Below are 26325 nucleotides of genomic sequence, written 5' to 3'. Positions count from 1 at the left end.
TAAAACTTATTATACAAAAGATATATATATATTTAAATGAGTGAGAGTGATAAAGAAAAAGGATTATCAAATACATCGATAACAGAAAATGAAAATATAAACTTGTACCCTATAAGCAATGAACCACAAGGATTTTGGGATAGATACAACCCAGCAAGAATACCTTGTTTCAAAGATTCATTTCTCTATGGTATAGGTTCAGGTGTAACTGTCACCTTTTTATCATCTGTATTCTCTAGTCATAGTATGTTTTGAAAGAAAAAGAGAGAAAGAACAGAATCAATAGAATTATCTTTCATTGTATTAACTCGTTTCTTTTCTTTTTGTGTGTAGGAGGAATCAAATCAGCAGATTTTGGTATTATAACATTTGCATTGGTAGCTGGATGTTATTGGCCTATATGTACATATAATAAACAAGTTCAAGATAAAAAAATTAAAATGGTTATGGATGCTCAAGTTGCTGAAATGAATAGGAGAACAAAAGAAGAATTATCAAAAATTAATAAACAACCTCCAAACTAATAATAAATAGAATATTAGATATAATAGATAATAGTCTTTTTTTTTTTGGTTAATTAGTTTTATACATTTATTTAATTTAAAAAAGGTAGAGAGGAGGGATTTATATAATTATATATTATATATTAAAATTTTGTTGATGGCTGATTGATGGATGTTTGGAAATTTACAATTTTGGGTTGGTTGAAATATTATTATTATTGGTGATTTGGGGAATTATATGATATTATTTGATTTGATTTGATTTGATTTGGTTGGTTTATGTGTGGAGTATATTATATTATTATTATTATTACTGGTTTGATTTAAAGTTTTTTTGTTTATATATATATATATATTATCTATCAGGAGTTGTTTTGATTGATTGGTTGGTTGGTTTGATTGATTTACTTTTGATTTGATTTTTTTTTAACTTGTAAGTTGAGGGTATTTTTGATCAAAAAGTTTTTGTTGACCAGAATTCATTTTCCAGCTTTCGGCTGAATCATTTGATCTATTTACATCAGAGAGGGAATTATGATTATCTACACAACTGACTAGGACTTGGACACCTTCGGACATTTCTTTTTCCTTTTTCGATCCTTTTGATTTCTTTGGCGTTCCATTTGGCGAAAGATTGCTTGGTCCGGGGATGAGGGGATTTGGCATGTTGTGGTGACCGCCACTCATGAGGATGGTTGGCGATGGTATGGAGGGGGGAGTGTTGGGTGTGGGTGAGGTTGAGCTGGTTCTCAACATGTCGTGCGATTTAATGTTGGCCGGAGAGATGGGTGGCATAAAGACGTGGGGTGGCATCCCTTGCATGGGGCCATAGGACAACATGTTTTGAGGAAGCATAGACATGGATGCACTAGTGGCAATGAGTGGGAGGGGAAAGACCGAGTTTGGTGAACCCATAGACGATGGTGGTGAATTGATGGACGAGGTGGGTGTAGACGATCGTTTGGATTTGGTTGGCTTCTTTTTGTTGGGTGAAGTGGGCGATGATGGCATACCGGATATAGAGTCGTGCATGGATGGAGTGAATGGCTTTTTGCACGTCTTGCAATGCCATCTCTTCTTGTCGTGCTTCCAGCCACCTGGATTATTACAGTTGGGACAGATGGCCTGTGACGCGGTCATTTGTGGCACCGATGGTGGTGTATTTTGAATGCTGTTTGGCAGCTGTGGATCCCAGTGTGGAAGTGGTGAGCCACCCATTGGCAGTGGTGACTGGAGCAAGGGTTGTGGTGATGGTGTGCTGGCCGATGGTGACTTGGTGATGCCTGGTGTAAATGCCTTTTTGCATTCCTTGCACCACCATCTTCGCTTGTCGTGACGCCATGACGCCGACTCGTTACAACGTGTGCACTTGGGGATGACCAATGGTGAACCATTCGAGTCGGTATGTTTCTTTTCCGTATTGCTCTTTCTCTTGATCTTGGGTGCGGCAGCGGTCGGCGATCCATGCACCGATGGGTTGTTGTTATTGTTGTTGTTGGACATTTGGTGGTGTTGGGCCTGTTGCTGGGCTTGTTGTTGAGCTTGTTGAGCTTGTTGGGCCTGTTGATGGGCTTGGTGGGCTTGTTGGTGTTGTTGAGCAACGTGTTGGGCAGTGGTCTGTTGGAGATAGAGGTAGGGATATGGGGCCGAATAGTGTTGGTTGTGCATTTGGAACTCACCTACATCCATGCCCATGTATGGTTGGTCCTGTGGGAATATATTAGTGTGTGACAGCATCGACTGCGACGAAGGTGGCAACAAAAAGGTGGGCGTCGACGTCAGCGAAGCCGATGGGGAAAAAAGAATGGGTGGATTCATACTTGATGCGGCGTTTGGGTTTTGCTGAAAGATCGATGGGAGTGGGAGGTGAGTCAAATCCGATGTAATGTGTTGAGGTGACGATGCTGATTGTGACGAAGCAGAGTTGGATGTTGGTAACATACTGCTACTACTATTATTACGTTGATATTGTAAATGACGAGTATGTTCAGTAGTAGTGGAAAGTTTTAATGGTGATCCTTGTTGTATTGGACTTGATGAATGAATTAATAAATCTTTTTCTACAAAAAAATAAATAAGAGTAAAAAAAATAATAATAATATTAGTAAAAGTAATTTACAAAAGAGAAAGAGATAGATTATGTATGGTTAAATGAATGAATGAATGAATGAATGAGATGAGGGTAAAATTTACCAAAATGATAATGATTATTATTGTCAGAAGAAGTTTGAAGATTTAAACTCTGGAAATGATTAACAGTGTCTGATGAACTAGTAATAGTAGTAGATTGACCCTGGAAATGATCAGATGAGGAATGGAAATCAATGTCACTGCTAGATGGATATTTTAAGTTTGGAGTGTTACTCTGTGATGATGAAACTGACGAACCGTTGTTGGTATTGTTGTTGTTGTTTGGAGTGGTTGGAAGTGGTGGGGTAGTACTACTATAACTTGAATGATTTGGTAGTGGTAATGGTGGTGAAGTATAAAAATACTGTGGTTGTGGTTGTGGTTGTTGTTGATGAAGATGGTGGTGGTGGTGGTAGTTGTTGTAGGGATGATGATGATGAGGATATTGATGATGATGATGATGATGTAAAAGAGGAGGTGGATATGATGGATGACTATGATCGATAGAGTCAATAATCGATTGGGAACTATGAGAAGAAGAACCGTAATTCATGCGTACGGGTTATAAAAACCTATGAAAATTATAATATTACAATAATAATAAAGTACAATTTTTTTTGTTTTTTTTTTTTTGTTTGGGAAAAACAGATAAATAGAAATGTTAATATAAATATAAAAAAAACAAAAAAAAAAAACAATGGAATAATTGTTTGTTTGTTTTCAATTCCTCTCTTTTTGATTGATGGATTGGTTTTTTTTTGCTTATAATATTATTATTAGATGGGATGGGAGTTGATATTGTATACTCAACCATTAATAATAAAGAAAAAAAAAATAATAGGAAAAAAATGAAAATTTTGAAAAAACTGCAATTGATTGGACAACCAAGATGAAATTATAATCAATCAAAATGTCAAATGGGAACCGCTTTGCAAAATATGACCAAATGTCCAATGATCATGGTTTTCAACAGATATTCCAGTGCAACGACGACGATTTCAAAATCTATCCAATCGTTGCACAAAAATGGATGAATGGTCTTTTTAATAAAAAAAAAAAAACTACTAAACCTCTTTGGAAATAAAGTCAAAAAGACATTTTAACCAAAGGAAATGAATATAGTAGTTTAGGAATTGAATGACAATGACAACAACTCTCTATAGAGTTTTTAACAAAAACAAAAATTGTGAGAGTGCGAGAGAGAGAGAGAGACAAGATATTAATGGAGGACGTGTGGACTATTAGTCCCACATGTGTTTGGATATATATAAAAGTGAGCCCACTACGCGGGCTAAACACAATAAATATGTGTATGTGATGGATTGAGTGGGAAAAGTAGTAGTATGTGTGGCGGCACACATTGTGGCATGTGTGATGATGATGATTTGTGATGCACCCACCTCGTACAAACAAATAAGCAGCAATCTTGGGGAGTGGGCCAAATGTGGTTTTTGGTCCTTTTGCTGTTGGTGCTGGTGCTAGTCTAGAATAAAACTGGCAAAGAGACTTGGGGACTTTGGAAGCTGGATTGTTGTTTTGAAGTGTTATGTGTTTGATAAATAAAGATGTTTGTGTTATCAGATGAAGTAGTGTTTTGTTAAAGAGAGAGAGAGAAGAGTGAGAGAGAGTTTAATGAATGTGTGTTGTTGGTTTGTTGGTTGTTGGAGGTGTGAGAAAGAAAGAGTGAGAGAGGAGAAGCATCAATGCAAAAAAAAAATATATAATAATCAAAATAAATAAATTTAATTTATTCTCTTATGTATATATTGTATTACACCATGGTAAAACACATCAACCACACACATACACACACACAAACAAACAAAACAACAACACTGACCGACTGTCTACCACACCCCCACCTCCTCCTCCTCACCACTACCCACCATTGATGATAGTGAGTGGTTGGTGGTGGTGGTATATAGTTGTTGTAGTTGTAGTGTGAGTGTGTGTGTAAATTAAATATAGATAAAAAAAATGGTAGTATGATTGTTTGAGTGGGTGGTGATGGTATGTTGATATGTTGATGATAAGCATTGGAATGGGTGGATGGATGGATGGATGGATGCATGGGTGGGGAGATCAATCAAGAGGGTTGGGAATGAACCAGCCAACCAAATTAAATTATAAACCATCATCCTGATCCATCCATATGTTGTTTTGGTTTGCTTTGATTGTAACGAGTGATTGAATTGACTGGATGCAATTTTGTTTGATCAAAAAATATATATATATATACCCCCCCCTCTCTGGTCAGAGTACGCTCTCTGTATCTTCGTAATTGACCATGAATTAATTATTTAGTTGTACTACTCAACCTGCTGTACTGTTCAACCAATCAAATTCAATTTTTGATTGGATGAAGATAACAAAAAAAAAAATAATGATAGAGGGAGCGAGTAGAGTAGAGTAGAGTAGAGTATTTTCCCATTATTATTTGTATACATGCTAACCTTTTTTTTTTTTTTTTCTACTCTAACTCTACTCTACTTTTTACTACTTTTTTTTTTTTTTTTTCATAAACAAACAAACAACTACAACAAACACTCTACAAACTATATTGTGTGAGTGAGTGCGTGCGTGAGTGTGTGGGGGGGGGGGAGAGTTGAGAGTTTAGATAGATCTTCTTATTTACCTGCTGCTGCTTTGATTGTATGTTGTTTACAACACACTTTCTTTTTCTTTCTTCTTTTTTAGTTTTTTTTTTAATATATAGAGTTTTGTTTTTTTCTTTAGAATTCTATTTATATATTTATATACATATATATATATATATGTCTTGCAGTAATAAGTAAGAGTGTGTGTGTTGAAATAATAAATAAATAAAAATGGAGTGTGGTTGTTTTGGGTTTAATAAATCACAGAGTGTGTGTTTGGTTGTCGCCCCCAATTTAATAAAGGTGGGGAATTCAATCAACGCAATCTAAAAAAGGAAAAATGATTGGAATCACCCATTCCGAGACTGGAGAAAGCTCTAATAATGGGGTGTGATAGATCTAATTTTGATTTGTTTGTTTTATGATTGAATAGGTTGGGGCAAAATGAGAGTAGAGTAGAGCTTGAGCTTGAGTACTCTACTCTCTTGATGATGTGATGATATATTTAATACTTTACAGAAATGTCACCAATGTCAGTGTACTCCTGTGTCTGTCTGTCTCTTTGTCTCTCTCCTTTTACGTTCTGGGTTTCAACGAATTGTAGTATTGTTGTTGTTGTGAGGTTGAGCTGATCGACAAGGGTATTGCGGTGATACAAGGTTGATCTTGATCTGTTTTAGAGTTTAGTTATAATTGTCATCTACACGAATAACAATAACAATAATAACAATAATAATAATAATACATCTACATCGATCACCAAACCATGAACCATTACCTCAAAAGTGTAAAAGTGTAAATGAATGAATGAAATGTTATAAACTATTATCCATAATCGCGAGGGCAATGAATTCGATTTTGAATTGGAATTGTTTTATTATCATAAAATAAAACACATACTTGAACTTGAATTATTATAATTATAATTATTGTTGTGGATGAGAATGTTTAGAACAAATAATAATAAATAATAATAATAATAATAATAATAATAATAGAGTAATAATTATAAATGAGTAATCTTTGATAAGATGATGATGATGATGATGATGATGATCAGAGAGACAAGGGCCATTCCCTTCATTCTCTCATTATAATGACAACGAAAAAGAATTGGATGTTTGACAAAAATATCATCAACCATGGTTGGTTGTGTCTAGTGGTCAACACACAAAGACCACTATCATGTTGGTGGGTTGACCCGTGTGTGTGTGTGTGTGTTGTGGTGGGTGTGTGAGTCAAGGGTGGGGCTAATACAACGAATGAAAGCCCCTGTGTGTGTTAAGCTTGACAAATATCACACACACTCGAAAAAAAAGAAACACACTTTGTGTGGTGACTAAAACCCCTTAGACTTTGAGCCTCTAAGACCTAGATCTACACGGCCTATACCTACACTATTTATAGTAGTTAAACAACATGTAAGCTAAAGAGAGTTGTTGATTATTTGTTTCTTATTGTATCTGATTATTATTATTATTTCTGTTTGATTGATGAATATTATTCAAAATGTGCATTAAACTAAGTTTGGTAAAATTAGCCAAAGTAGTCATCAAGCCCCAAAGGGTTACAAACAAATCAACGAGCTTAATTAAATTCAATAAAAATACAAAAAAATAATTATCTGAAGCTTCAGCTGTTGAGCACATGTCTTTTGATGTAACTTTTTTGGGAGAGTTGTTTGTTTGTTCTTTTTTTGTAAAATATCTTGTGAAAGGTTTGAAAAAAATACTTTGGCGCCCATTTTGAAAAATTGAACCAGTTCAAGTTTTGTGTTTAAATTAAATGAATGAATGTGGAACGATCAAATATAGGGTTAATCAATATACATTTATAAATATAGAAAGAAGAAGAAGAAATGAATAAACAAAAAGAAGAACAACTTGAAATGTAAGAGAGAATGAATGAGAAAGAAATATATATATATATATACTTGATATCTTGAATCAAGATTAACAGTCTTTCCTCTCTACTTTTACTTTTTTAAGGGATAATTTTAATGATGAATTATTTCAATTAGAGTGTGAAAAGGAACAATTAAGATTGGAAAAGGAGAGATTGGAAGAGATAGAGTTCAAGATGGAAGAGAAAGAGTTTGAATTGGAAGATCGATCGATGAAATTGGAGCAAATACAAAACGAGGTGGAAGGAGAGAGAACACGGTTGAACGAGTTGGCAAAAGAGCTGTGCGATGCTGCATTGGTCATTGAACAGAAACAACAATCGATGGTGGATCGTGAACAAGCACTAGATCATCGACAACTAGTGATTGAAGAACACGAAGAAAAGATAAAAGCTGCCGAACAGATGCTCATCAGCTTTGAAACAGACTACAAGACACGAATGAGAAAACTCATGGATTTTCAAGCACAACTCAAACAAAAAGATCATGAATTAAAGATGCAAGAATTATCTGCTCTTCAAAATTTAAACAAACGTTCAATGACCAATGAAACTAATAATAATAATAGTAATAATAATACTGGTACTAGTGCAATTGATGATTTAAATAATAGTATATTTTCATTTGAACAATCCATTTTACAACAACAAAAACAATTTAATAATAATCAACAACAACAACAACCAACAATAGTTCCAAAAATACCATCATCTCCATCAACAACAACAACAACAACATTAAAACCAAGATCATCAATTCATTCATCAATTAGAAAACCATCATCATCTTCATCTTTATCATCATCATCATCAAGTTTACCAAGACAATCAGTTGTACTTGCTTCAAAATCACCCAAAAAATTATTACAACCAAGAAAATCAATTATAACTAGTAGTAGTAGTAGTAAACAACAAACAAATATAACAATCCAAAAAGAAAATACTCAACCAAATAGTCCAAGTACTAATAATAATATTTCAAAACTCAGAAGACCAACTATATTAAAACAACAATCAACCTATCCTTAGTAGTATATAGTTTTTGTTTTAAAATAAAACTATTTTTTTTTTTATTCATTTTTTTTTTTCCATCTACTTTTTTCCTTTACTTTTCTTATTTAGAAAGGTAAAACTTGAAGAAGTAAATCACCAATTGAAATGACCTTGATTGGTTTTTGGGAAGAGACCGAATCAACTACAAAGATACGATGGATTTGATTGGTGTAGAGCTTTGTTAGGATACTTTCAAAGGTTTCATCCTCGAGACAAAAGACTGGGTTACGTGGACGAAGGGTGGTTCTATCGTTTTTGAGGTACTCGATAAAGTCAGAGACTGGCTTGTAGAGACGCCAAAAGAGAGATCCGTCGGTAGCCATACCCTTGAGGTCACGAGTAGAGATGGTGTCTACCAAACTACCTTGGGCATTTACAATGGCCAAACCACTGACTTGCTTGTCATGCATCAACTTGAAGGCATCAATGGCGAGACTTGACTCTTGGATGGTCAATACTTCACTACCCAATCCACGGAAATCCTTGATAAGCAAATCCTTTTTCGAACCCAAAAGGTTGATATGCGAGTAGATAAAGTTGATAATTTGAGAGTTGGTCAAAATTGAGAGCAATTTACGATCAGTCATGTTGTCCAATACAGCAATATGATGAGCATGTGGGTCACGAGCCATAATTTCTACCACTGAAAACAATGAATAGTCAGAGGTGATTGGATGGAACTTGTTCTCCTTGGTTGGGAATGGCATCACATCATTAACCTTTAATTTCTTGAATGCTTCTTCTTCATCGGCCAAATGCCAGAATCCCTTCAATTCCGACTCCTTCATCTTGGCTTCTGTAAAGTTTTGTGTAACATAACTTACAATATCAGATAAATCAATAAATGATAACCATTTATGTTTTTCTAAATGGAAAAAAGAAAAAGAAAAATAAAAGGAAATGGAAATTAATAAATAAATAATTATTTGTTTTTTTTGTTTGTTTGTTGTTATCTTTACATACCACCTTGAGTAAATACAGGAACAGATAAAAATCTTTTAGTTGCTAAACCTTTGAATACCAAACAAAGATTATCATCACGTTGAGCAGAATAGATGATTTCTTCTCGAGTCTTGACCGACATGACACGAGTGTGAATGAGTTTGAGGAGGAGTGCATTTCCGTCATTTGGAGCTTGGAAAGTATCAACCAATGGTGCTTTGAAATCTACATTGGTCTCGGCAACTGCTTTGGCTTTTTTAACACTTTCTTCAGTGGCTGTTGAACCCTTTGATTTTCTTTTATTATCTTCTGACATTTTTTTTTTTATCTCTTTTGAATAATCGTAATGAAAAAAAACTAGTAAACTTTTGGATACTTTTTAAAAGGATTTAGATTTCCAAGTAGAGTATTATTAATTTTTATTAAACGACGACGGAATTACCACAACAAGAGCAATAGTATATTACAGGGTAGTACCCTTCTCTACCCAAACAAAATATAAATTAATTTATTATTGCTAGCAATAAATTTATTCGAAATTCATTATTCCCTAGAAAGGAAAATTTAATTTAAATTTTATTTTTCATAAAGAGTTTGTTCACATCTTTTACCATTCAGTATTCGATACACTCAGTGCCTGGCCTGTCTAACTCAATGCATTGACGACTGTGTTAGAGGGTGAGATGTAAAATAGTCAACAACAACAACAAACAACACTCACAAACAACAAATTAATTTTTTTTTACAATAGTAACAACCAACAACAAACAACACGTACAATCTATTTCTAAAAAAAGAAGAAGATTCTTACAACTATAGTAAACCGAAATACGATGGGTAGTAATGATAGTACTATTACATCTCAACAACAACAACAACAACATAGTGGTAGTTTGAAAGAAGAAGAAGAAGAAGATGGAACTTCAACAACTGATAATAGACAAAATAATATGATGATGAAACAAAATGAACCTCCTCATTCATCTGGTGGTCAAGTAAATATAGAGATTATTGATAGTTTAAAAGATGTTCATCATGATGAAGATTATACCAATGAAGATAGAAATAGTGTATCTGAACAAACAAATACAGCAACCGATGTAACCAATACCAATACAAATGAAACAAACTCTGAATATGAAGAGATTGAAGGTTATAGATATGGTTTAATCATTGATTCTGATGATTCAACAGATAGAGCCTTTAAAGAATTATTAACTAGATTTGATAAAGAAAAAGATGAATTATATTTATTTACTGCGTATGACGTTATATAAAAAAAAAAAAAAAAGAAAAAAGATTTCTTTAATAAAAAGTATTAACTCTTTATTATCCACATGATTATCTAGTACAAGTTCATTTGATTTTTTAAATGAAGAAAAGAATAATGCAAAATTAACATTATTTAAATTTCAAAATTATTTGGATTTATTAAGAGTAAGAATAATCTTTAAAATAATATATATATATATATATATATCTATCCATTTCCTTTTTTATTTATTTTCCTTTTTTTTTTATTTAGACACAATATATAACAATACAAATAGAAAGAATGAATTTATTATCAGGGATAATAGAATCATTGGATGAAAATGAAATTGATTTTTGTTTTGTTGGATCGAAATGTTTGGAAAGAACTATTAATCCAGATAATTTAATCTATGGATTATTTAGTATAGTTAAAAAAACTCTACTTGGTACAATAGTTTATGGTTTGGAAAAAGAATCAATTGATAATCCAGCGGATCATATTTGGAAATTAAATGTAATTGAATAAAAAAATTGTATATATATTTTTTGTGTAACATATCTCTTTTTTCTCTTTTTTCTTCTTTTTTCTTTTCTATTTGTTTTACAAAAGTTTTCTTATTATATCGTTTTTTATTTTAATTTAAGTTTTGTTTTTTTAGAATAAACCAGATAATCCACCAAATTCTTGTTGTTCCTTTACGAAAGTTTCAAAGTATTGATAGATGATGGTTACGGCCAAGAGAATACCGGTACCAGAACCGATAGCACCCATGAAATCGGCAATAACGGTGAGAGCACCAATGCAAAGACCACCAAAGGCAGCGGCGGTTGGGATGTAACGGTTGAGTTCCTTGACGAGGGAGGAATCACGATGACCCTTCATGGTCATTTGTTGGTCACGCAATTGCTTGGCAACGTCACGGGCCGACGAACCAGAGACTTCGATCCAGACCTTGGAGAAGAGGGCACACGAGGTCAACATAAAGGCAATGTAGATGAGGGCGTGGAATGGATCCGAGAGGATGGAGGCCATGTTGGGTGGTGGCGAGATGTAGTAGGTGATACCGCCGACTGGGATCATGTGACCACCATATTCAGAGATTCTCCACGAGCCGAGCAAGTTGATGATGATGTTTTCTGGGAAACGACGGTAGAGCAATTGCGAGAGGAAGTAGAGGTTGGATACGAGGGCAGATTGCAAAATGATTGGGATGTTGGAGGTGTAGAAAAGCTTGATTGGGTAGCTTCCTTGTTGGCCCTTGATACGAGTGCTCTTGACTGGGAGGTCGACACGGAAACCTTGGAAGTAGATGACAACCATAAAGATAAAGACGGTGGCCAAAAGGTTGGTAATGTTGGGGAGGTTTTGTCTATAAAAGGCTTCCTTGAGGGCACGGACCTTGTCGGTACGGGTGACGAGCAAGTGGAACAAGGCAATGACGGCGCCTTCAAACTCGGTGCCACGGCCAGTGTTGACTGTGGTCGGTGAGAATGTCTTCCAAATGATATTTTCGCAAATGTTGGTGGCAATAAACAATGAGATACCACTGCCAATACCGTAACCCTTTTGTAACAACTCGTCCAACAACATTACAATAATGCCGGCAAAGAATAATTGTAAAACAATTAAAAAGGCTCCTCCAAATCCAAGTGAGGCTGGATCTCCATAGGTTCCTGACCAAATGTAAGCAGTTGCTTGTCCAATACAAATAAGTACTCCAAATACTAAAATGGAAAAAAAAAAAAAAAAAAAAAAAAAGTCAAGAGTCAAAACTTGGTCAAAGAGAGAGAGAGAGAGAGATAAGAAAAAAAACTACTTGTTTTTTCTTTTGTTTGTCATTTACTTACACTTTTGAGCAGCACCAAAGAGATCACGATCTTCTTTAACAGATTGATCGATTTCAATGAGCTTGGCACCAGCCAATAATTGCATAACCATACCAGAGGTAACGATTGGTCCAATACCAAGTTCCATAAGAGTACCTCTGTTGGAGGCCATAATGACCTTCATCCAATAGAATGGATCTGAAGAATCGGTCGATCTAATACCATAAAGTGGTACTTGACTACATACCAAAAAGATAAATAAACATACTGCTGTCCATAAAATCTTTTCACGGAATGGAATCTAAGAAAATAATAATAATAATGGATAAAAGAGTTTGAGTATAACTTGTTTCACATGTGATGTTCATTTCTTTTTCATTTCTTCTTTCTATTTCTTTTTTTTACCTTTCTATCTGGTTGACCAACTTCTGGTACAAAGTGACAGAATGGTTTAACAATATCTAAAAAACGGAAACCCATCTTTTATGTTATATATATGAAATGTATATAAATGTATATATGAACTACAAAAGTTATAAAAAGAGTTTAAAAGCAAAACAAAAACAACTTCTTGCTTGATCATCAGAGTGAAAAAAGAAAAATTAAAAAAAAATTAGTGTCATCAGACAATCCTGTCGTCAAAAAAAAAGAAGTTCATTGACTTTTTTGACTCTAGTTTGACCTTATCAGATTCGCCCCCATCCAAAAAAATAAAACTTCCTTGGAAAAAGAATTAGACATAGACTATAGTCTATGATTGATTTGAATAGTGAATGTTTATTGTTTATTTTTATTTGTATTTATTTTTTTTTTTTATGCTCTGGTCTTTTTTTTTTTTGAGAGAGATAACTGTTTTTTTTTAATTCTTTTTGTTTTTTTTGTTGTGTCGTCGTCTGACTCGGTTTTTTATTTATGATTGAAAAACTTTCTTGTTTTTTATTCATTCATTCTTTGTAAAGGTAATTATCTATATACATTGTATATTCTTTCTCTTTCTCTATCTTTTTATCTTTTTTAAATGATGACAAAAAAACTTTTAGTATCATATTCATTGTGGTAACCTGTTTTAGGTTATCGCTTTGAAATACCCCATGATGATCTTTATCATAGTTACACTGATCAAATACACTTCTTTCTATCTATCTATCTACTCTTTCTTTATTCATATTCTTTTTTAAATCAAAAAACTAACATTCTTTTTCTTTTTCATTTACAAAAGGTTTTTTTTTTTAGATCTCTCTATGAAGTTGATTTAATTAGATTGAGTAAAGTCGATCCGATAACTTGTGTAATTTGTTTCTATTTAACCTTGATCATCAACTCTTATAGTTTACGCAAGTTGTCGGGTCGACTTGGATAGTCCAAAGTTAATGAACTTCAAATGAAATGAAATAAATAAATAAAATTAATTAAAAAAACACAAAAAATGTGAACAATGATGATATGATGATCTGCTCATCTCTTTTTTCTTTTTTCATTATTATAATTTGAAACTAAAGAATGAATATACCATCAATTGTATGTATATATATATAAAACATTTAAGTATCTCTCTTCATTTTTATTGATTTACTTTTACTTTTACTTTTACTTTTTTTATACAAGAAATTAAAAATATTAAATGAATTGATTGAAATACCAAATGTATTATTTATAAATAATGAATGGGTATTATCAAATGAATCGATAGAAGTAATTAATCCAGCAACAGAAGAGTCATTGGGACACTTTCATGCAGCTAGTACAGGTCATGTTGATATGGCAGTAAGAGCGGCGAGACAAGCATTTCAACGTGGTAGTCCTTGGAGAACCATATCTGGTATGGAGAGGGGAAAGATGATGAATCGATTGGCTGATTTGATTGAAAAGGATAGAGAGATTCTTGCTCGTATTGAAACTGTCAATACTGGTAAACCAATCTTTGAAAGTTTCAATTTCGATATTGTTCAAGTAGTCAATTGTATTCGTTACTTTGCAGGTTTTACAGACAAAATTGTTGGTAAAACTTTACCTCTATCGGCTACTGAAAATCTTGCCAATCGTTCACTGTTGGCATACACTAAACAAGCCCCCTTGGGTGTGGTTGGTATGATCCTTCCATGGAACCTACCATTACAATTGTTAATGTGGAAATTGGCACCTTGTTTGGCAGCAGGTAATACAGTAGTCATTAAACCATCGGAAATTACACCAATGACCACACTCTATTTGGCTAAATTGTTGGTGTTGGCTGGGTTCCCACCTGGTGTTGTCAATGTAATCAATGGACGTGGTGATACTGTTGGTAATGCAATTAGTGCTCATATGGATATTGACAAGGTTGCATTTACTGGTTCAACACGTGTTGGTAAAATGGTTCAAATCTCTGCTACCAATAGTAATCTGAAACATGTATCATTGGAGCTGGGTGGTAAATCTCCAATCATTGTTTTTCAAGACTCGATTGACAAATTAGATTCTATTGTTATGGATTGTTATCATGCATTATTTTGGAATGCTGGTCAATGTTGTAGTGCTGCTTCTCGTATTTATGTTCAAAGTGGAATTTATGATAGCTTTATAAACAAAATGTTGGAATTGGTTAAAACTAGAAAGTTGGGTGATCCATTAAGTCAAGAAACTAATCAAGGCCCACAAGCAACCAAACTTCAATTTGATACTGTCTTAAAGTATATTGAAATTGGCAAAGCTGAAGGAGCAAAACTTGAAATTGGTGGAAAGCGACATGGAACCGTCGGATATTATATCGAACCAACCATCTTTTCAAATGTAAAAGATGAAATGACCATTGCACGTGAAGAAATATTTGGACCTGTCATGTGTATACTAAAGTTTGACAATACCGACGAAGTCATTCAACGTGCAAACAATTCAGAATATGGACTTGTTGGTAGTATCTATACAAAAGATATTAATACTGCTTTATTGATTAGTGATCAATTGGAAGTAGGTTTAACTTGGATAAACGCGTTTAATGTCATAGACGCCAGTGTGCCATGGGGCGGCTTGGGGCTATCTGGTAAAGGCCGTGATTTATCAATGTTTTGTCTTGATGGTTATACTGAAACTAGATCATTTATTATTAATGCAAGTCTTTAAAAAATTAAATAAATAATATGATGGTTTTTTAAATCCTCCAAAATGATCTCTGGATAATATAAACATATTTTTTTAAAAATATTTATTTCTACAGTCCCATTTAAATCAAGTTTTATCATTTAAGCATCCCACACTGATTATAAAAAAATAAATAAATAAATAGATATGATATTTTTATTTTACAAAGATTTGGTTTTATATAATTCTCTAGTAGAATTATTTGAGAATATTAATTGATTTTAGAATATTTATAGTTTTGTTGTTTTTATGTTTTTTTTTTAAAAGACATTGATATTTGGAGTTTTACTTCTTTTCCATTGTTTAATAAAAGAAGATAAAACACAAGACATTACAATTTGATTTGTTTGACAATCACGAAGCCAAAGATGAATGACCATACTATTGTTGTTGTGATGTTTTGAACAACACATGATTTTGATTTGAACAGAAAAGGTAGAGTTTTGAACAAAGCAGGCAACATTGCTTTTTACCAATACCAAACGTTCCTTGCATTGAGGATTATTGGCAAAATAGAAACGAGATTGAAAATATTCCTTGCAAAAGGTACATTGTGGGAGAGGGTTGAATTCAGTATCCAATACTTGAGCCTCTAGATAGAGGGCAGTTTCATTTGGTTGAGGAGAGTTTATGAATTTTTTGGCGTTTCCACTGTATCCTACACTGTCGGCAATATAGACTCGTTGATTATTATATTTCTTTTGCATGGCAGCATCGGGTATGAAAAATTCAATATTGTGATAAAAGTTTCGAAACAGTGGTGTAGAGAAACTGGAAAATACATTGGGCAAAGGAACGCCACCACTAGTTGGTGACATTGAATTAATTGTACAAAACCATGGTGTATCATATGAATTTGTTGATTGTGGATATGCACTAAAATGATTATATGATGAAATCGTTGAAGCAGTAGATGGAACAGTAGATGTAGTAGAGGTAAGAGTAGGAGTACAAGTTGTTGGTGTTGGTGTATTTGAAACATTGATTTGTTGTTGATATGGTTGAATAGGAGGAGATTGTGGTGGTGGTGGAATAATACTTGATGATAGAGATAATTTTCTTTGTGGTTGTTGCATCATTGAATTTGAAATATTTAAAACTGGTGAAGTTGGTGGTGTTGGAGAATAGGATGAATTGGATGAATCAATTGTTGTTGAAAATTGAGGATAAAATGGATGAGTTTGGATTGGTTGAATTGATGGTGATGATGAATCCAACATTAAAAATGGTTGATTTGGAATCAAACTATTATTTGTTGTTGGAGACAATGGTTGAGAAATTAATGAACAAGTTGGTATTATAATTGGTGTCAACATTGGATGATGTGGTGGTGATGTTGGTGATAATTGAAATGGTATACCGCCATTTCCATTTTGTTGTTGTTGATATGGTTGTTGTTGATATTTATTTTGATTATTATTATTATTATTATAATTAAAAATCATTTGTTGATGATATTGTTGTTGTACTTGTTGTTGTTGTTGAAAAAATGATTGTTGTTGTGGTGATGATGATGAAGATGATGATGATGAAGAAGAAGAAGAAGAAGAAAGACAAGGAGATTGTAAAGATGGAGATGATGAAGTCAAGATTGATCTATCATAGGTATTATTAATATTATTTGTTGTTGATACATTTGATGGTTGAGAAGAAATATTTTGATTATTATTGGGATTTGAGAATTTTTGAAATTGATGATTATAATAATTAAATTGATCATATTGTGATGGAATGATTTGTTCCCTAAAAAAAAAAGAAATTGGATTAATATAAAAATATCTTTATATATTTATCTTTGACTTACATTTTTTTTCGAAAATTATTTATTTGTTTTTAAAAAGAGTTTTGAACAACAATCAAAAAAAAAAACATAAATACACAAAAAAGTTGAGCTTTTATAATTTTTTAAAATATCATGCTACTGCTCCTCCAATCGCATTTCACTCTCTTGATATATAATATTGATGTGGAACGGATGGGGAATATAGAGTAATATATTATCTTGGGCACACAAAAGTGGATGAGGATGATGAGGGGGACGGCACACATACCTTCTTTTTTCTTTTTCTTTTTTTTTTTTTTTTTTTTCTTTTTACCTTTTTATCTCTACACAAAAATTCATGACTATAAATCGTTGGGTGTGTGTTTTTGAAAATGGCTTTAGGTTGATCCATTTGCGCAGAAATTAGATACCAGTTCCATTACTGTGGAGGTTAAAGTACCCACCACAACACGATGATCATCATCTTGTTCTCTTCTCCACACGAATCACACTCAAACGTGTCATTTGATTGTTTTGATTTGGATGGATTTGGTTGGTTAAAAGAGAGAATGTTTGTTGTGAATGGAAAAAGGAAGGGTATGTTGATCAACAACATTCAACAACATGTGTGGTGGTGGTGGTGGTGGTGATGATGATGTTGGTGGTGATGGTAATGGTATAGGGAATACCGATATATAATCGAATCAATCCATCAATCCATCCAGTTTTTTTTTCATAAAAACGTAAATTTGATAAGATGGTGATGTAGGAGGAGTGAGTTGGGATGTTTGTTGGTGTTGGTATCAAAGTATCTATAACGTTGATTTATGTATAATGCCTGCCTGATGATGTGTAAAAGTTTAAAACACACCCACACACACACAAAGAGGAGGATGGAGGATCAAGTGGCCAATACATTGATTGTAATAGTGGTAGTGGTTAAATGATCAGCATCAGCAGCAGTTAAGTTGTGTGTGTCTAATCTAGATTGTGTGTATGTTGTATATATTTTATGTGTGTGTTCGTCTTTCCAAGTGTGTGATTTTTTTGTTAATCACTTTGTGCTAACTTCTGCCATCACGAGAGAGAGAGAGAAGGAGAGAGATAATAGTCTACTAATAATATGAAATCGCCCCCAATCGAATGAATAATCGATTATTTGATTTGAAAGAAAAAAAAAAAAAACAAACAAATAAGGGTGTGTGTGGTAAATGAAGAAAATATTTCTTCTTTTATTATTAATTCATTGTTGTTGTTTTTTTAAAAAATAAATTGGGAAGTTCAAATAACATTAATATTTTAAATTGAATTTATCGAGAATATAATATTATATTTTAGGGAAATGTGGTTATTACAAAAATGAAATAAAATAGGTATAAATAAAAGAGAAAAACTACAATAGTTATTATATCATTTATTTTATTAAAATATAAATATTTATAACAAAAATGTCAACTTTAAATATTCCAACAACCCATCTTAACAGAATTCCTCATTTTGCTAGATATACCAAGGTAAATTAATTAAATAATAGTTTATAGTTTATAGTTTTCCTGTTCTTATTCTATTTTTATTTTTTAGGATTTAGGTAAAGCAGATTTAAAATCAAACATTCATTTTACAATTGTACTTAAACTTCGTAATAAAGAATGGTTAGAAGAACAAGTATGTAAACTAAAACAAACCAAAAATATAAAAGTTATTAAATAATTCTTTTTCTTTTTCTTTTTTGATCCTTTTTTACTAGTTAAAGAATGTATCTGATCCAAAATCTGAAAAGTATGGTAAATTATTAAGTCAAGATGAAGTAGAATCAATGACAAAACCATCACAAGAACATTTTGACAAGGTATCAAATTTCCTTAAATCAAAGGGAATTGAAAGTACTCGTGAAAAGGATTGTTTCAAGATTAATACTTCGATTGAAAAGACTCAAGAATTGTTTGCTACTCAAATCCACAAATTCACTCAACCAGAATCAAAGGATGAATCTGATTATTTGTTCAAGAGAGAAGGTTCTTTTACTATTCCAAATGAAATTTCTGATTGTGTTGATTTGGTTGTTGGTTTTTAAAATAAACAAATAAAAGACACATAGATAGATTAGATATCTACTAGATTTTAGATTTACAAAAAAAAAAAAAAAAAAGAATTGGTTTTATTTATATTTGTTTTCATCATAAACTGTAAGAAGGAAGGAGAAGAAAAAAGAAAAAAAAGTTAGCAAAGAGAGAATTATAATTGATTTATATATTTATATATTTGATTGGAAGATTATAATAAAAAAAGAGTCAGATATATTGAATCATTAATCATAGCTGTTTCATGTTAAAGGAATTGACTATAGATTTTTTTTTCTATCATCATCTCGAGATTTATATATAATAAAACCAATTGTTTGTTTAAACTACTGCTATACTAAAATACGTACAAATAAAAGAAAATGTGAATGAATAAAGTTTCCTCGTTCGGCTTTTTGATGGTGTGCATCAGTTTGAAAATTGAAAAAAAAATAAAAAAATCATCTTTTTTTCTGGTTGAAAACAAAAATTCGTTTTAATTAATTTTTGTAATCATTTAATAATCGCATTTGTTCATTGGGATTGTTTTATAATCACATTTAGATTCAAATATATATATATATATATAATGCAAACAGATCTAGACTAAAAATAATAGAATGAAGATTATGATGAAATATTTACAAAACAAACCTAATCTAATATTAAACGTTCTTCAAATAGATTTTAATGATATAGTTTAATAATATAATATTCTATCTAATTAGTTGACTAGGATGACTATTATAGGATGGTTGGTTGAAACTTTTGTATATCCTTGAGCCTATTCGATAAGCTTTTGACAGATTTAGTTCAAGGTATATTGATAGATATTTTGTAGGTGGTAGAACTTTGATCAACGAGTTTTACCAAGCAGACATTCAACAGCCAATCTCAGCTCTCTTTTATTTGATCTATAATAAAAACTCTACGTGCAGTATATTGATGGGTGAACACAAGGAATGATCTTTCGTTTATTCTTTAACCATTGTGATCACAAGGTACATTCAACATTTTTGGAAATAAAATTAGCTATAATTAAAGGGTTATATATATATGGTCACCATGATGAAAAGAATGATCATTTTTAAGGTACCCTTGAAACTGAATATGATCTAAGTTTACATCTTTTTACCATTTATAAAAGGTTCTTTTTTAAATGACCAGGATGATAAATTCGAGTGAATATAGGGCAGATACATTTACAATGTTCATATTCATGATTGGGATGTAACAATTTCCAATGGATTAATTAATTTTACAGTCAAATTGTTGGATCAGTTTGTTCAAAAAATATAAATATTTGGTTAATTGTAAATTGATTTCAGGATAAAAATTAGATAAAAAATTCCAATTTGTTTATACAACAGCATATATATATTAAATACCATTTCCAATCGATTTTGTAGTTCAATAAAGGCATTTAAAGTTCAAAAAGCGGCAAAACGGTTGTTTTTTTTTTTAAGCATCTCATTTCGTGGCAAAACGTTTTTTTTTTAAAGTATTTCTTTTCCTGTTCTCTCCTATCGGGAAGGAGTAGTACTCAGAAGTTACAAAGTTTTATTAATTATACTTTTTAATTGACCCAGCAAGAAATAAAGATTATCTCGAGAAGAATTAAAGTTAATTTGTTCTGGGGGTTGTCCATGTCTATGATACATGTTATATGGACGTTGATCATGTATCTTATTGTATAGTGTCAAGCATGTTGGATTGTTTTGGATTGTTGCTTGTTCTAAAGATAAATTGGTTAAAGATATCGCTTTTTTTTTTTTTTTTTTTTTTTTTTTTTTTCTCAGCACTATAGGCTGTAATATTGTGTTATATAATTATTCTATGTTATTATTATTTAGTAAATTATTATATTATTAATATTATTATTGATAGATGAAGAGAGAATAGAAGAAGATGAAGGTGTTGAGGAGGATGTGAAGAATGAGGTTGAGGTGATCGATTATAGATGTAGTGTACGCAGAGTCTTGTACCTCTCCAAATGACTAGGTAGTGCGATCTTGTAGACAGTAGGATGGTTGTAGTTGGAGGAGAATCGAAGGATGATAGTTTGTATTCGTTCTGTAATCGTATGTATTACTGATTCGTCGGTTTGGTTCATTCGTGGCAAAACGGAGGGCAACTTGGCGGGTATTTTTGAATACCGCACATAATAACCGTGGCCGGTTAGCTCAGCTGGAAGAGCGGCAGCCTTCTAAGCTGCAGGTCGTGGGTTCGAGCCCCACATTGGTCGTCCACTTTTTTTCGCTGCTGGCCATGGGCCACCAAAATCCAGTCAATTTGGTCCCTGGAGGCCTTATTATTTAACTAAACACCTGGCTGGCACCTGTTGTTGCTACTATTGCCACTGTGCTGGCCATGGGCCACCAAAATCCAGTCAATTTGGTCCCTGGAGGCCTTATTATTTAACTAAACACCTGGCTGGCACCTGTTGTTGCTACTTTTGCCACTGTGCTGGCCATGGGCCACCAAAATCCAGTCAATTTGGTCCCTGGAGGCCTTATTATTTAACTAAACAACCTGTTGTTGCTGCTGGCATCAATCATTGAAAAATCAAAGAATAGTTTGTTAATGAGTTAAAAGAGACCAACAAAATACCTCTCCAACATTTAAATATAAAAAAAAAAGCTGTTTATTGATTCCTGATTTATGAGTAGAATTGAATAAATTTTTATTGCCTCCTAATCTATGACGTTGAAATTTAATCATATGACATTGAACATTAAATTAACAAAGTCTTTTCATTTTTTTTATTATTTCTATAAAATGAAACAGTAGGGTTTTCACTATCATTCTTTTCAATGATACAACAAGCACTTTGACTTTATTATTTGAATTAGGAAAGGGTCATTAAAAACTCGTCTTCAGTTCTTATTTGAAGGACAAGTGCGTTTGGTATAGCATAGAGATCAACTTGATAGGTATTGAGATTGACCATGCAAATTTCCAGCTTTGAAAAATCTTCATAGTTTGTGGCAACCATGGCTAGATAGCCATTGACGGGATCGAATACAAAACTCTTACCACCATTGATTGGAAAGGTGTCAACAGTTGGGATGGTGGCTATTAAAGTCGTAGTGTTTCCAACAATATCGACTTGAAATACATACCCTGGACAATAACCCGTACCAGCAGTCAATGCAGAATAGAATAGTGAGTTGTATTGATACATTACCGTAGAGTAGTAACAACTATCAGGAATATCAAATTTAATGGTGTTTGTTGTTGTATCTCCAGTCACCGAGTTATAGGTGGCAACTACCATCTGAGCATATTGATTTGCTACTTCATTTTGACCACCCATATAACATGTATTGGTTGTCTCATTGTACGATGATTGTATGTACCATCCATCACCTGGTAAAGTCATTACATCTCTAAAAATAATACTAATATTTAGGTTCTACAATTCTTTAAGCATTAAATATTGTAATATATAGTTACTCTTTTTGTTGGTTATAATCAAATTTGAGTAACACAGGCCCTCCATTTAAATCAGCATTCAAGTAAACTATATTGTTGATTGAATCATATGATGCTATCTGAGGACTCCATTGGTAATCAAATTGTGGAAACTTTTCTTTTATAAAAGACTTTTGAACAATTGTCTTGCTCTAAGAGATAAAGAAGAATAAGTATTATTGTTGGTTCAAATGTCAAAAAGATTACATACCAATACATTATATGACCAAATGATTGGAATATAAGATTCGCCAACATCAGTGATATTGCCTCCAATGAGTAGAAAGTCATCGCCGGCCGACAATGGCAGAATGACACCATTCAATTCTACCAAGTCACCATTGAATAAATCTATGCGATGTTTACTGATGAGTTCTCCACTTGATATGTTGACGGCATAATACACTCCATCACTTGTATCAAATACGTTAAGAGTTGTTGGTACATCCTTGAATGGTTTAAAAATTGAATCAAATCAGTAAAAGTCGATTAGTGACATCTTGGCTATTCATACACAAAAAAACTAAACATACCGCAATTGAGACATGTGCAAGAAGAGACTGCAACAATAGAAGCACTGTAAATACATAAAAATGACTCTTCATTTTTATAAGTAGTGTTGTAAAGGAATAATATTATACTTTAATTCTCATCAACCAAACAGTTATGTCTTGTCCATGATCAAAAAAATCTGGATTCAGAATAGATGCCATTTTACAAAAAAGGGCAGAGATTACAAAATTTCAGACCATAGGATGATCCTACCTGTACAATCAAACTCTCTGATTGCGGAATATTTCGTCACAATCACACCTTCTACCGATGCCAAGGCCCGCACAGATTGGGCAATGATTTCCCCATATTGCCAGTGTTCAACCTCCTAGGATCCGATGTTACCTACACCCACGTGAGCACTGAAGTCTGGTTTGACCAATATTCAAATGATCCAAATCAATTCCCTCATTACGTCATTTGCCCATTGACTGAACAACCAAACTGTTCCACCGGTAGCTCTGTTCCATGGACCCAATTTGACACGATAGACTCCATCATCATCTACCATCATAGCTATTTTGCCTTCGATCTCGAAACCTTCTGCGATGGCTGGACTGGAACTGAGCTGGGACATCCTACAATCTCGTTAAATATCACCAGATATTGGATCGCAGGAGGATTCAACTACACCAATGTCGTTGGTACACTCACCAACGATGGATCCACTGATATTGTTAATCCAGTCTTTAGGTTTGATCCTAATATCCTGCCAGTCAGTATGTGGGGACTCACTTCATCAATTGTCAACGGTACCATCAATTGGCGTATCTCTCCAGTTGGTGGGGTCACCCCAATCATTCCCGCTGGTTCAAATTATGTGTTTGCATTCACTAACAATTCAACGGCATCGTACTCGTTCACAAGAATCCAATAAACAAATTCTCTTTAAAGTTTTGTTGAAACTGGAAACATCCATCTCGTCAATGCACCAACAACTACCTCTTGTATACGAGACCATTGTTTCACCCTATCCTATATATTAGTAGATATTAGCTGCTCCAAGTTTGACAACTCCAAGGTTCATACAACCACTCGAGATTTGCATGATTGGAAGTCGATTGACTCTGTTTTTGCCAATTCAATGTTATCTAAATTGGAACAGGGTGCAAATCGAGTTGTCACTTGGCTTGTTAGTTTGGAACGTGCGTTTCGTAATGAAGATTACTTTAAATTGTTTTTTGGTCAATTTTACCTAAAGGTTGACATTGTTGTCCTTTTTCCACCGTTTCATTACATTCGACAAATCAAAAAGAATGCAACTCAACTTGAGGATAATCTTTACGATATCTATTGTCGTCAATGCAAGGTAGAAGAGGTTATTTCAAAAGAGGAATTTTTTGCATCTCTACCAAGTATTGTCAGATTATACTCACAATTTTGTTACAATCTTGCTCTCTCTGCCGATGAATCAAGAATCAAGCATTATCCTTTTCTCTTTCCAACTCTTATCAACATACAAAATAGAGATTGCTTTACTTTTAATGTTCTTCAAGCAAGATTGCAAAGAGATTTTTTCAACACCAAGAAACCTTATCGTGTAAATGCCGAGCTTCTGGAAGGTTTTGAACCTGCAAAGTCAATCAACGATTTGATTGTTGTAGCAATGAACAGTTCAAATTACCTAAATGATATTAGTGCATTCAAGATTTTGGATTCAATCAATGAAGGTTGTACTCTTCATGATCGTGAGAGTATTCATGGTAATTGTAATTCAATGGTCATTGATAAATCAAAAAAAAGATTAGAAAATGTGTAAGAAATTAAAAATATATATATATCAAATAATAACATATTAATTGTAATTATTATTTTTTTTTTGTTTAATAATAGTGATTTCAAATCAAGATTTCAACAATTTTTTAAAGACTTTTCATTGGATAATATCGCCCCCATCACTACTACTACTGCTACTGCTACTACTGCTACTACCTCTACTACCACTACTACTACTACTACTACTACTACTGAACCATCAATTAAAGATCTTTTGGATTCTAATCAAGGACAAGAGAAAATTGAACAAATAGTTGCAACAAGTTTGGAAAAGAGAAAAAAGTTGCCATCCGAGTTTGAGCATACTTTAATGACCCATCTAAGAGGAGGAACAAAGTTTCAACGTTTGGAAGGTCAATACAATGAAGATGCCAAGATCATGATTCAACAGTATAGAGACCAAGGATTATCTCATTTGTTGGAAATGTCAAATGTGGATCAAGATATGACAAATATATTTGGACTTGATCAACCTCTTCAGCCTTTGCAACAAGAGGAATTGGATGAATTGGATGAATTGGATGAATTGGACGAAATGGATGAAACGGATGTTCAAGAAGAAACAAAAGAGGGGATTCAACTCCAACTAGATGACGAGTCATTATTGGTAGACCCTTCTACTAGTACTACCTCTATTACTAGTCCTATCTCTACTACTAGTACTACCTCTACTACTAGTCCGATCTCTACTACTAGTACTACCTCTACTAATAGTACTACTTCTACTACTAGTACTACTTCTACTTCTACTCCTCCATTTTATTTCCTTACCAGTCAAAAATCAGATAGTGAAGGTGCTAGAAGAGCAATGATGAAATCAAAAGAAATCTTGAAAGCAGTGTTTAGAGTCAATGCAAGAATCTTACTCACACACCGAGACTATGAAGCACATGTTGGCTACTTTTTGTTTTCGGTAGACTCTGTCGAGAGCAAAAACAAATTGGTTATTGCAAATGGAAAGAAATCTTTATACAAGGGAATGGATTTTACTTTTTGTTTTATCGATCCACTTGAACCATTATCCATCTACTTTACTAGCAACACCATCACAGAAGCAAAAAAAACAGTATTTAAACATTTTAATCATATTCAAAATGCTTGTTGTATCATTGAAAAGAATGATAGTGGAAAACCAATTGCTATCGTTCAATTAAAGAATCAAAGAGTATATGAAGAGGCCATCAAAATGGATTTTGTTTTTCCTCTTGATTGTAATGTATTTACTCTTGGTATTGATTTAAATTAAATAAAAGTTTTTTTATTGTTTTTAATTAAAATTAGTAAATGTAAAAATAGAAGTACAATAATCTCCTTTTTTTGTATTTTTATTTAAATAGATGTTTGAGAGGTTAAAGAAATAGAAAGGTGATATTTAG

The 26325-nt window shown here is 32.9% G+C and overlaps 13 protein-coding genes and 1 non-coding gene across 14 annotated transcripts; 7 read left to right on the top strand and 7 right to left on the bottom strand.

Annotated features, from left to right (window-relative positions):
- Positions 1–36: 36 nt before the first annotated feature.
- DFA_08273 (uncharacterized protein) lies at positions 37–524 on the top strand (the record flags this gene model as incomplete). The annotated part of the gene is made up of 2 exons (XM_004355711.1): positions 37–244; positions 334–524. 2 exons carry the CDS (start codon positions 37–39, stop codon positions 522–524), a joined length of 399 nt encoding a protein of 132 aa, XP_004355764.1.
- A 405-nt stretch (positions 525–929) lies between these two features.
- On the bottom strand, positions 930–1082 carry DFA_08272 (uncharacterized protein; the record flags this gene model as incomplete). The annotated part of the gene is made up of 1 exon (XM_004355710.1): positions 930–1082. One exon carries the CDS (start codon positions 1080–1082, stop codon positions 930–932), a length of 153 nt encoding a protein of 50 aa, XP_004355763.1.
- A 904-nt stretch (positions 1083–1986) lies between these two features.
- DFA_08271 (uncharacterized protein) lies at positions 1987–6974 on the bottom strand (the record flags this gene model as incomplete). Its single annotated transcript, XM_004355709.1, has 6 exons — positions 1987–2120; positions 2324–2563; positions 2697–3160; positions 4045–4116; positions 5959–6008; positions 6963–6974. 6 exons carry the CDS (start codon positions 6972–6974, stop codon positions 1987–1989), a joined length of 972 nt encoding a protein of 323 aa, XP_004355762.1.
- A 114-nt stretch (positions 6975–7088) lies between these two features.
- On the top strand, positions 7089–8161 carry DFA_08270 (uncharacterized protein; the record flags this gene model as incomplete). Its single annotated transcript, XM_004355708.1, has 2 exons — positions 7089–7120; positions 7219–8161. 2 exons carry the CDS (start codon positions 7089–7091, stop codon positions 8159–8161), a joined length of 975 nt encoding a protein of 324 aa, XP_004355761.1.
- An 89-nt stretch (positions 8162–8250) lies between these two features.
- On the bottom strand, positions 8251–9443 carry DFA_08269 (cystathionine-beta-synthase domain-containing protein; the record flags this gene model as incomplete). Its single annotated transcript, XM_004355707.1, has 2 exons — positions 8251–9050; positions 9149–9443. 2 exons carry the CDS (start codon positions 9441–9443, stop codon positions 8251–8253), a joined length of 1095 nt encoding a protein of 364 aa, XP_004355760.1.
- Positions 9444–9960: 517 nt separating this feature from the next.
- DFA_08268 (uncharacterized protein) lies at positions 9961–10907 on the top strand (the record flags this gene model as incomplete). Its single annotated transcript, XM_004355706.1, has 3 exons — positions 9961–10388; positions 10477–10564; positions 10653–10907. 3 exons carry the CDS (start codon positions 9961–9963, stop codon positions 10905–10907), a joined length of 771 nt encoding a protein of 256 aa, XP_004355759.1.
- Positions 10908–11036: 129 nt separating this feature from the next.
- sec61a (protein transport protein SEC61 alpha subunit) lies at positions 11037–12688 on the bottom strand (the record flags this gene model as incomplete). Its single annotated transcript, XM_004355705.1, has 3 exons — positions 11037–12106; positions 12230–12509; positions 12614–12688. The coding sequence occupies 3 exons, from the start codon at positions 12686–12688 to the stop codon at positions 11037–11039; spliced, it is 1425 nt and encodes a 474-aa protein (XP_004355758.1).
- A 1020-nt stretch (positions 12689–13708) lies between these two features.
- On the top strand, positions 13709–15307 carry DFA_08266 (aldehyde dehydrogenase; the record flags this gene model as incomplete). The annotated part of the gene is made up of 2 exons (XM_004355704.1): positions 13709–13726; positions 13814–15307. The coding sequence occupies 2 exons, from the start codon at positions 13709–13711 to the stop codon at positions 15305–15307; spliced, it is 1512 nt and encodes a 503-aa protein (XP_004355757.1).
- A 278-nt stretch (positions 15308–15585) lies between these two features.
- DFA_08265 (uncharacterized protein) lies at positions 15586–17447 on the bottom strand (the record flags this gene model as incomplete). Its single annotated transcript, XM_004355703.1, has 2 exons — positions 15586–17068; positions 17422–17447. The coding sequence occupies 2 exons, from the start codon at positions 17445–17447 to the stop codon at positions 15586–15588; spliced, it is 1509 nt and encodes a 502-aa protein (XP_004355756.1).
- A 1088-nt stretch (positions 17448–18535) lies between these two features.
- Positions 18536–21772, top strand: DFA_08263 (uncharacterized protein; the record flags this gene model as incomplete). The annotated part of the gene is made up of 6 exons (XM_004355702.1): positions 18536–18601; positions 18669–18752; positions 18835–19153; positions 19989–20084; positions 21035–21114; positions 21743–21772. 6 exons carry the CDS (start codon positions 18536–18538, stop codon positions 21770–21772), a joined length of 675 nt encoding a protein of 224 aa, XP_004355755.1.
- On the top strand, positions 21320–21392 carry DFA_08264. The gene has a single exon. It is a non-coding gene; the product is annotated as a tRNA-Arg (tRNA).
- A 223-nt stretch (positions 21773–21995) lies between the features above and the next one.
- Positions 21996–23334, bottom strand: DFA_08262 (uncharacterized protein; the record flags this gene model as incomplete). Its single annotated transcript, XM_004355701.1, has 4 exons — positions 21996–22536; positions 22604–22773; positions 22833–23069; positions 23263–23334. The coding sequence occupies 4 exons, from the start codon at positions 23332–23334 to the stop codon at positions 21996–21998; spliced, it is 1020 nt and encodes a 339-aa protein (XP_004355754.1).
- A 224-nt stretch (positions 23335–23558) lies between these two features.
- DFA_08261 (uncharacterized protein) lies at positions 23559–23750 on the bottom strand (the record flags this gene model as incomplete). The annotated part of the gene is made up of 1 exon (XM_004355700.1): positions 23559–23750. The coding sequence occupies one exon, from the start codon at positions 23748–23750 to the stop codon at positions 23559–23561; it is 192 nt and encodes a 63-aa protein (XP_004355753.1).
- A 507-nt stretch (positions 23751–24257) lies between these two features.
- On the top strand, positions 24258–26310 carry DFA_08260 (uncharacterized protein; the record flags this gene model as incomplete). Its single annotated transcript, XM_004355699.1, has 3 exons — positions 24258–24928; positions 25007–26165; positions 26287–26310. 3 exons carry the CDS (start codon positions 24258–24260, stop codon positions 26308–26310), a joined length of 1854 nt encoding a protein of 617 aa, XP_004355752.1.
- Positions 26311–26325: the final 15 nt, after the last annotated feature.

Source organism: Cavenderia fasciculata (genome assembly GCF_000203815.1).
Source record: "Cavenderia fasciculata unplaced genomic scaffold Scf_ET2XIPL01COFD4-5, whole genome shotgun sequence".
In the NCBI taxonomy this organism is placed as follows: domain Eukaryota; phylum Evosea; class Eumycetozoa; order Acytosteliales; family Cavenderiaceae; genus Cavenderia; species Cavenderia fasciculata.
This window is presented reverse-complemented; position numbering and strand designations above follow the sequence as displayed.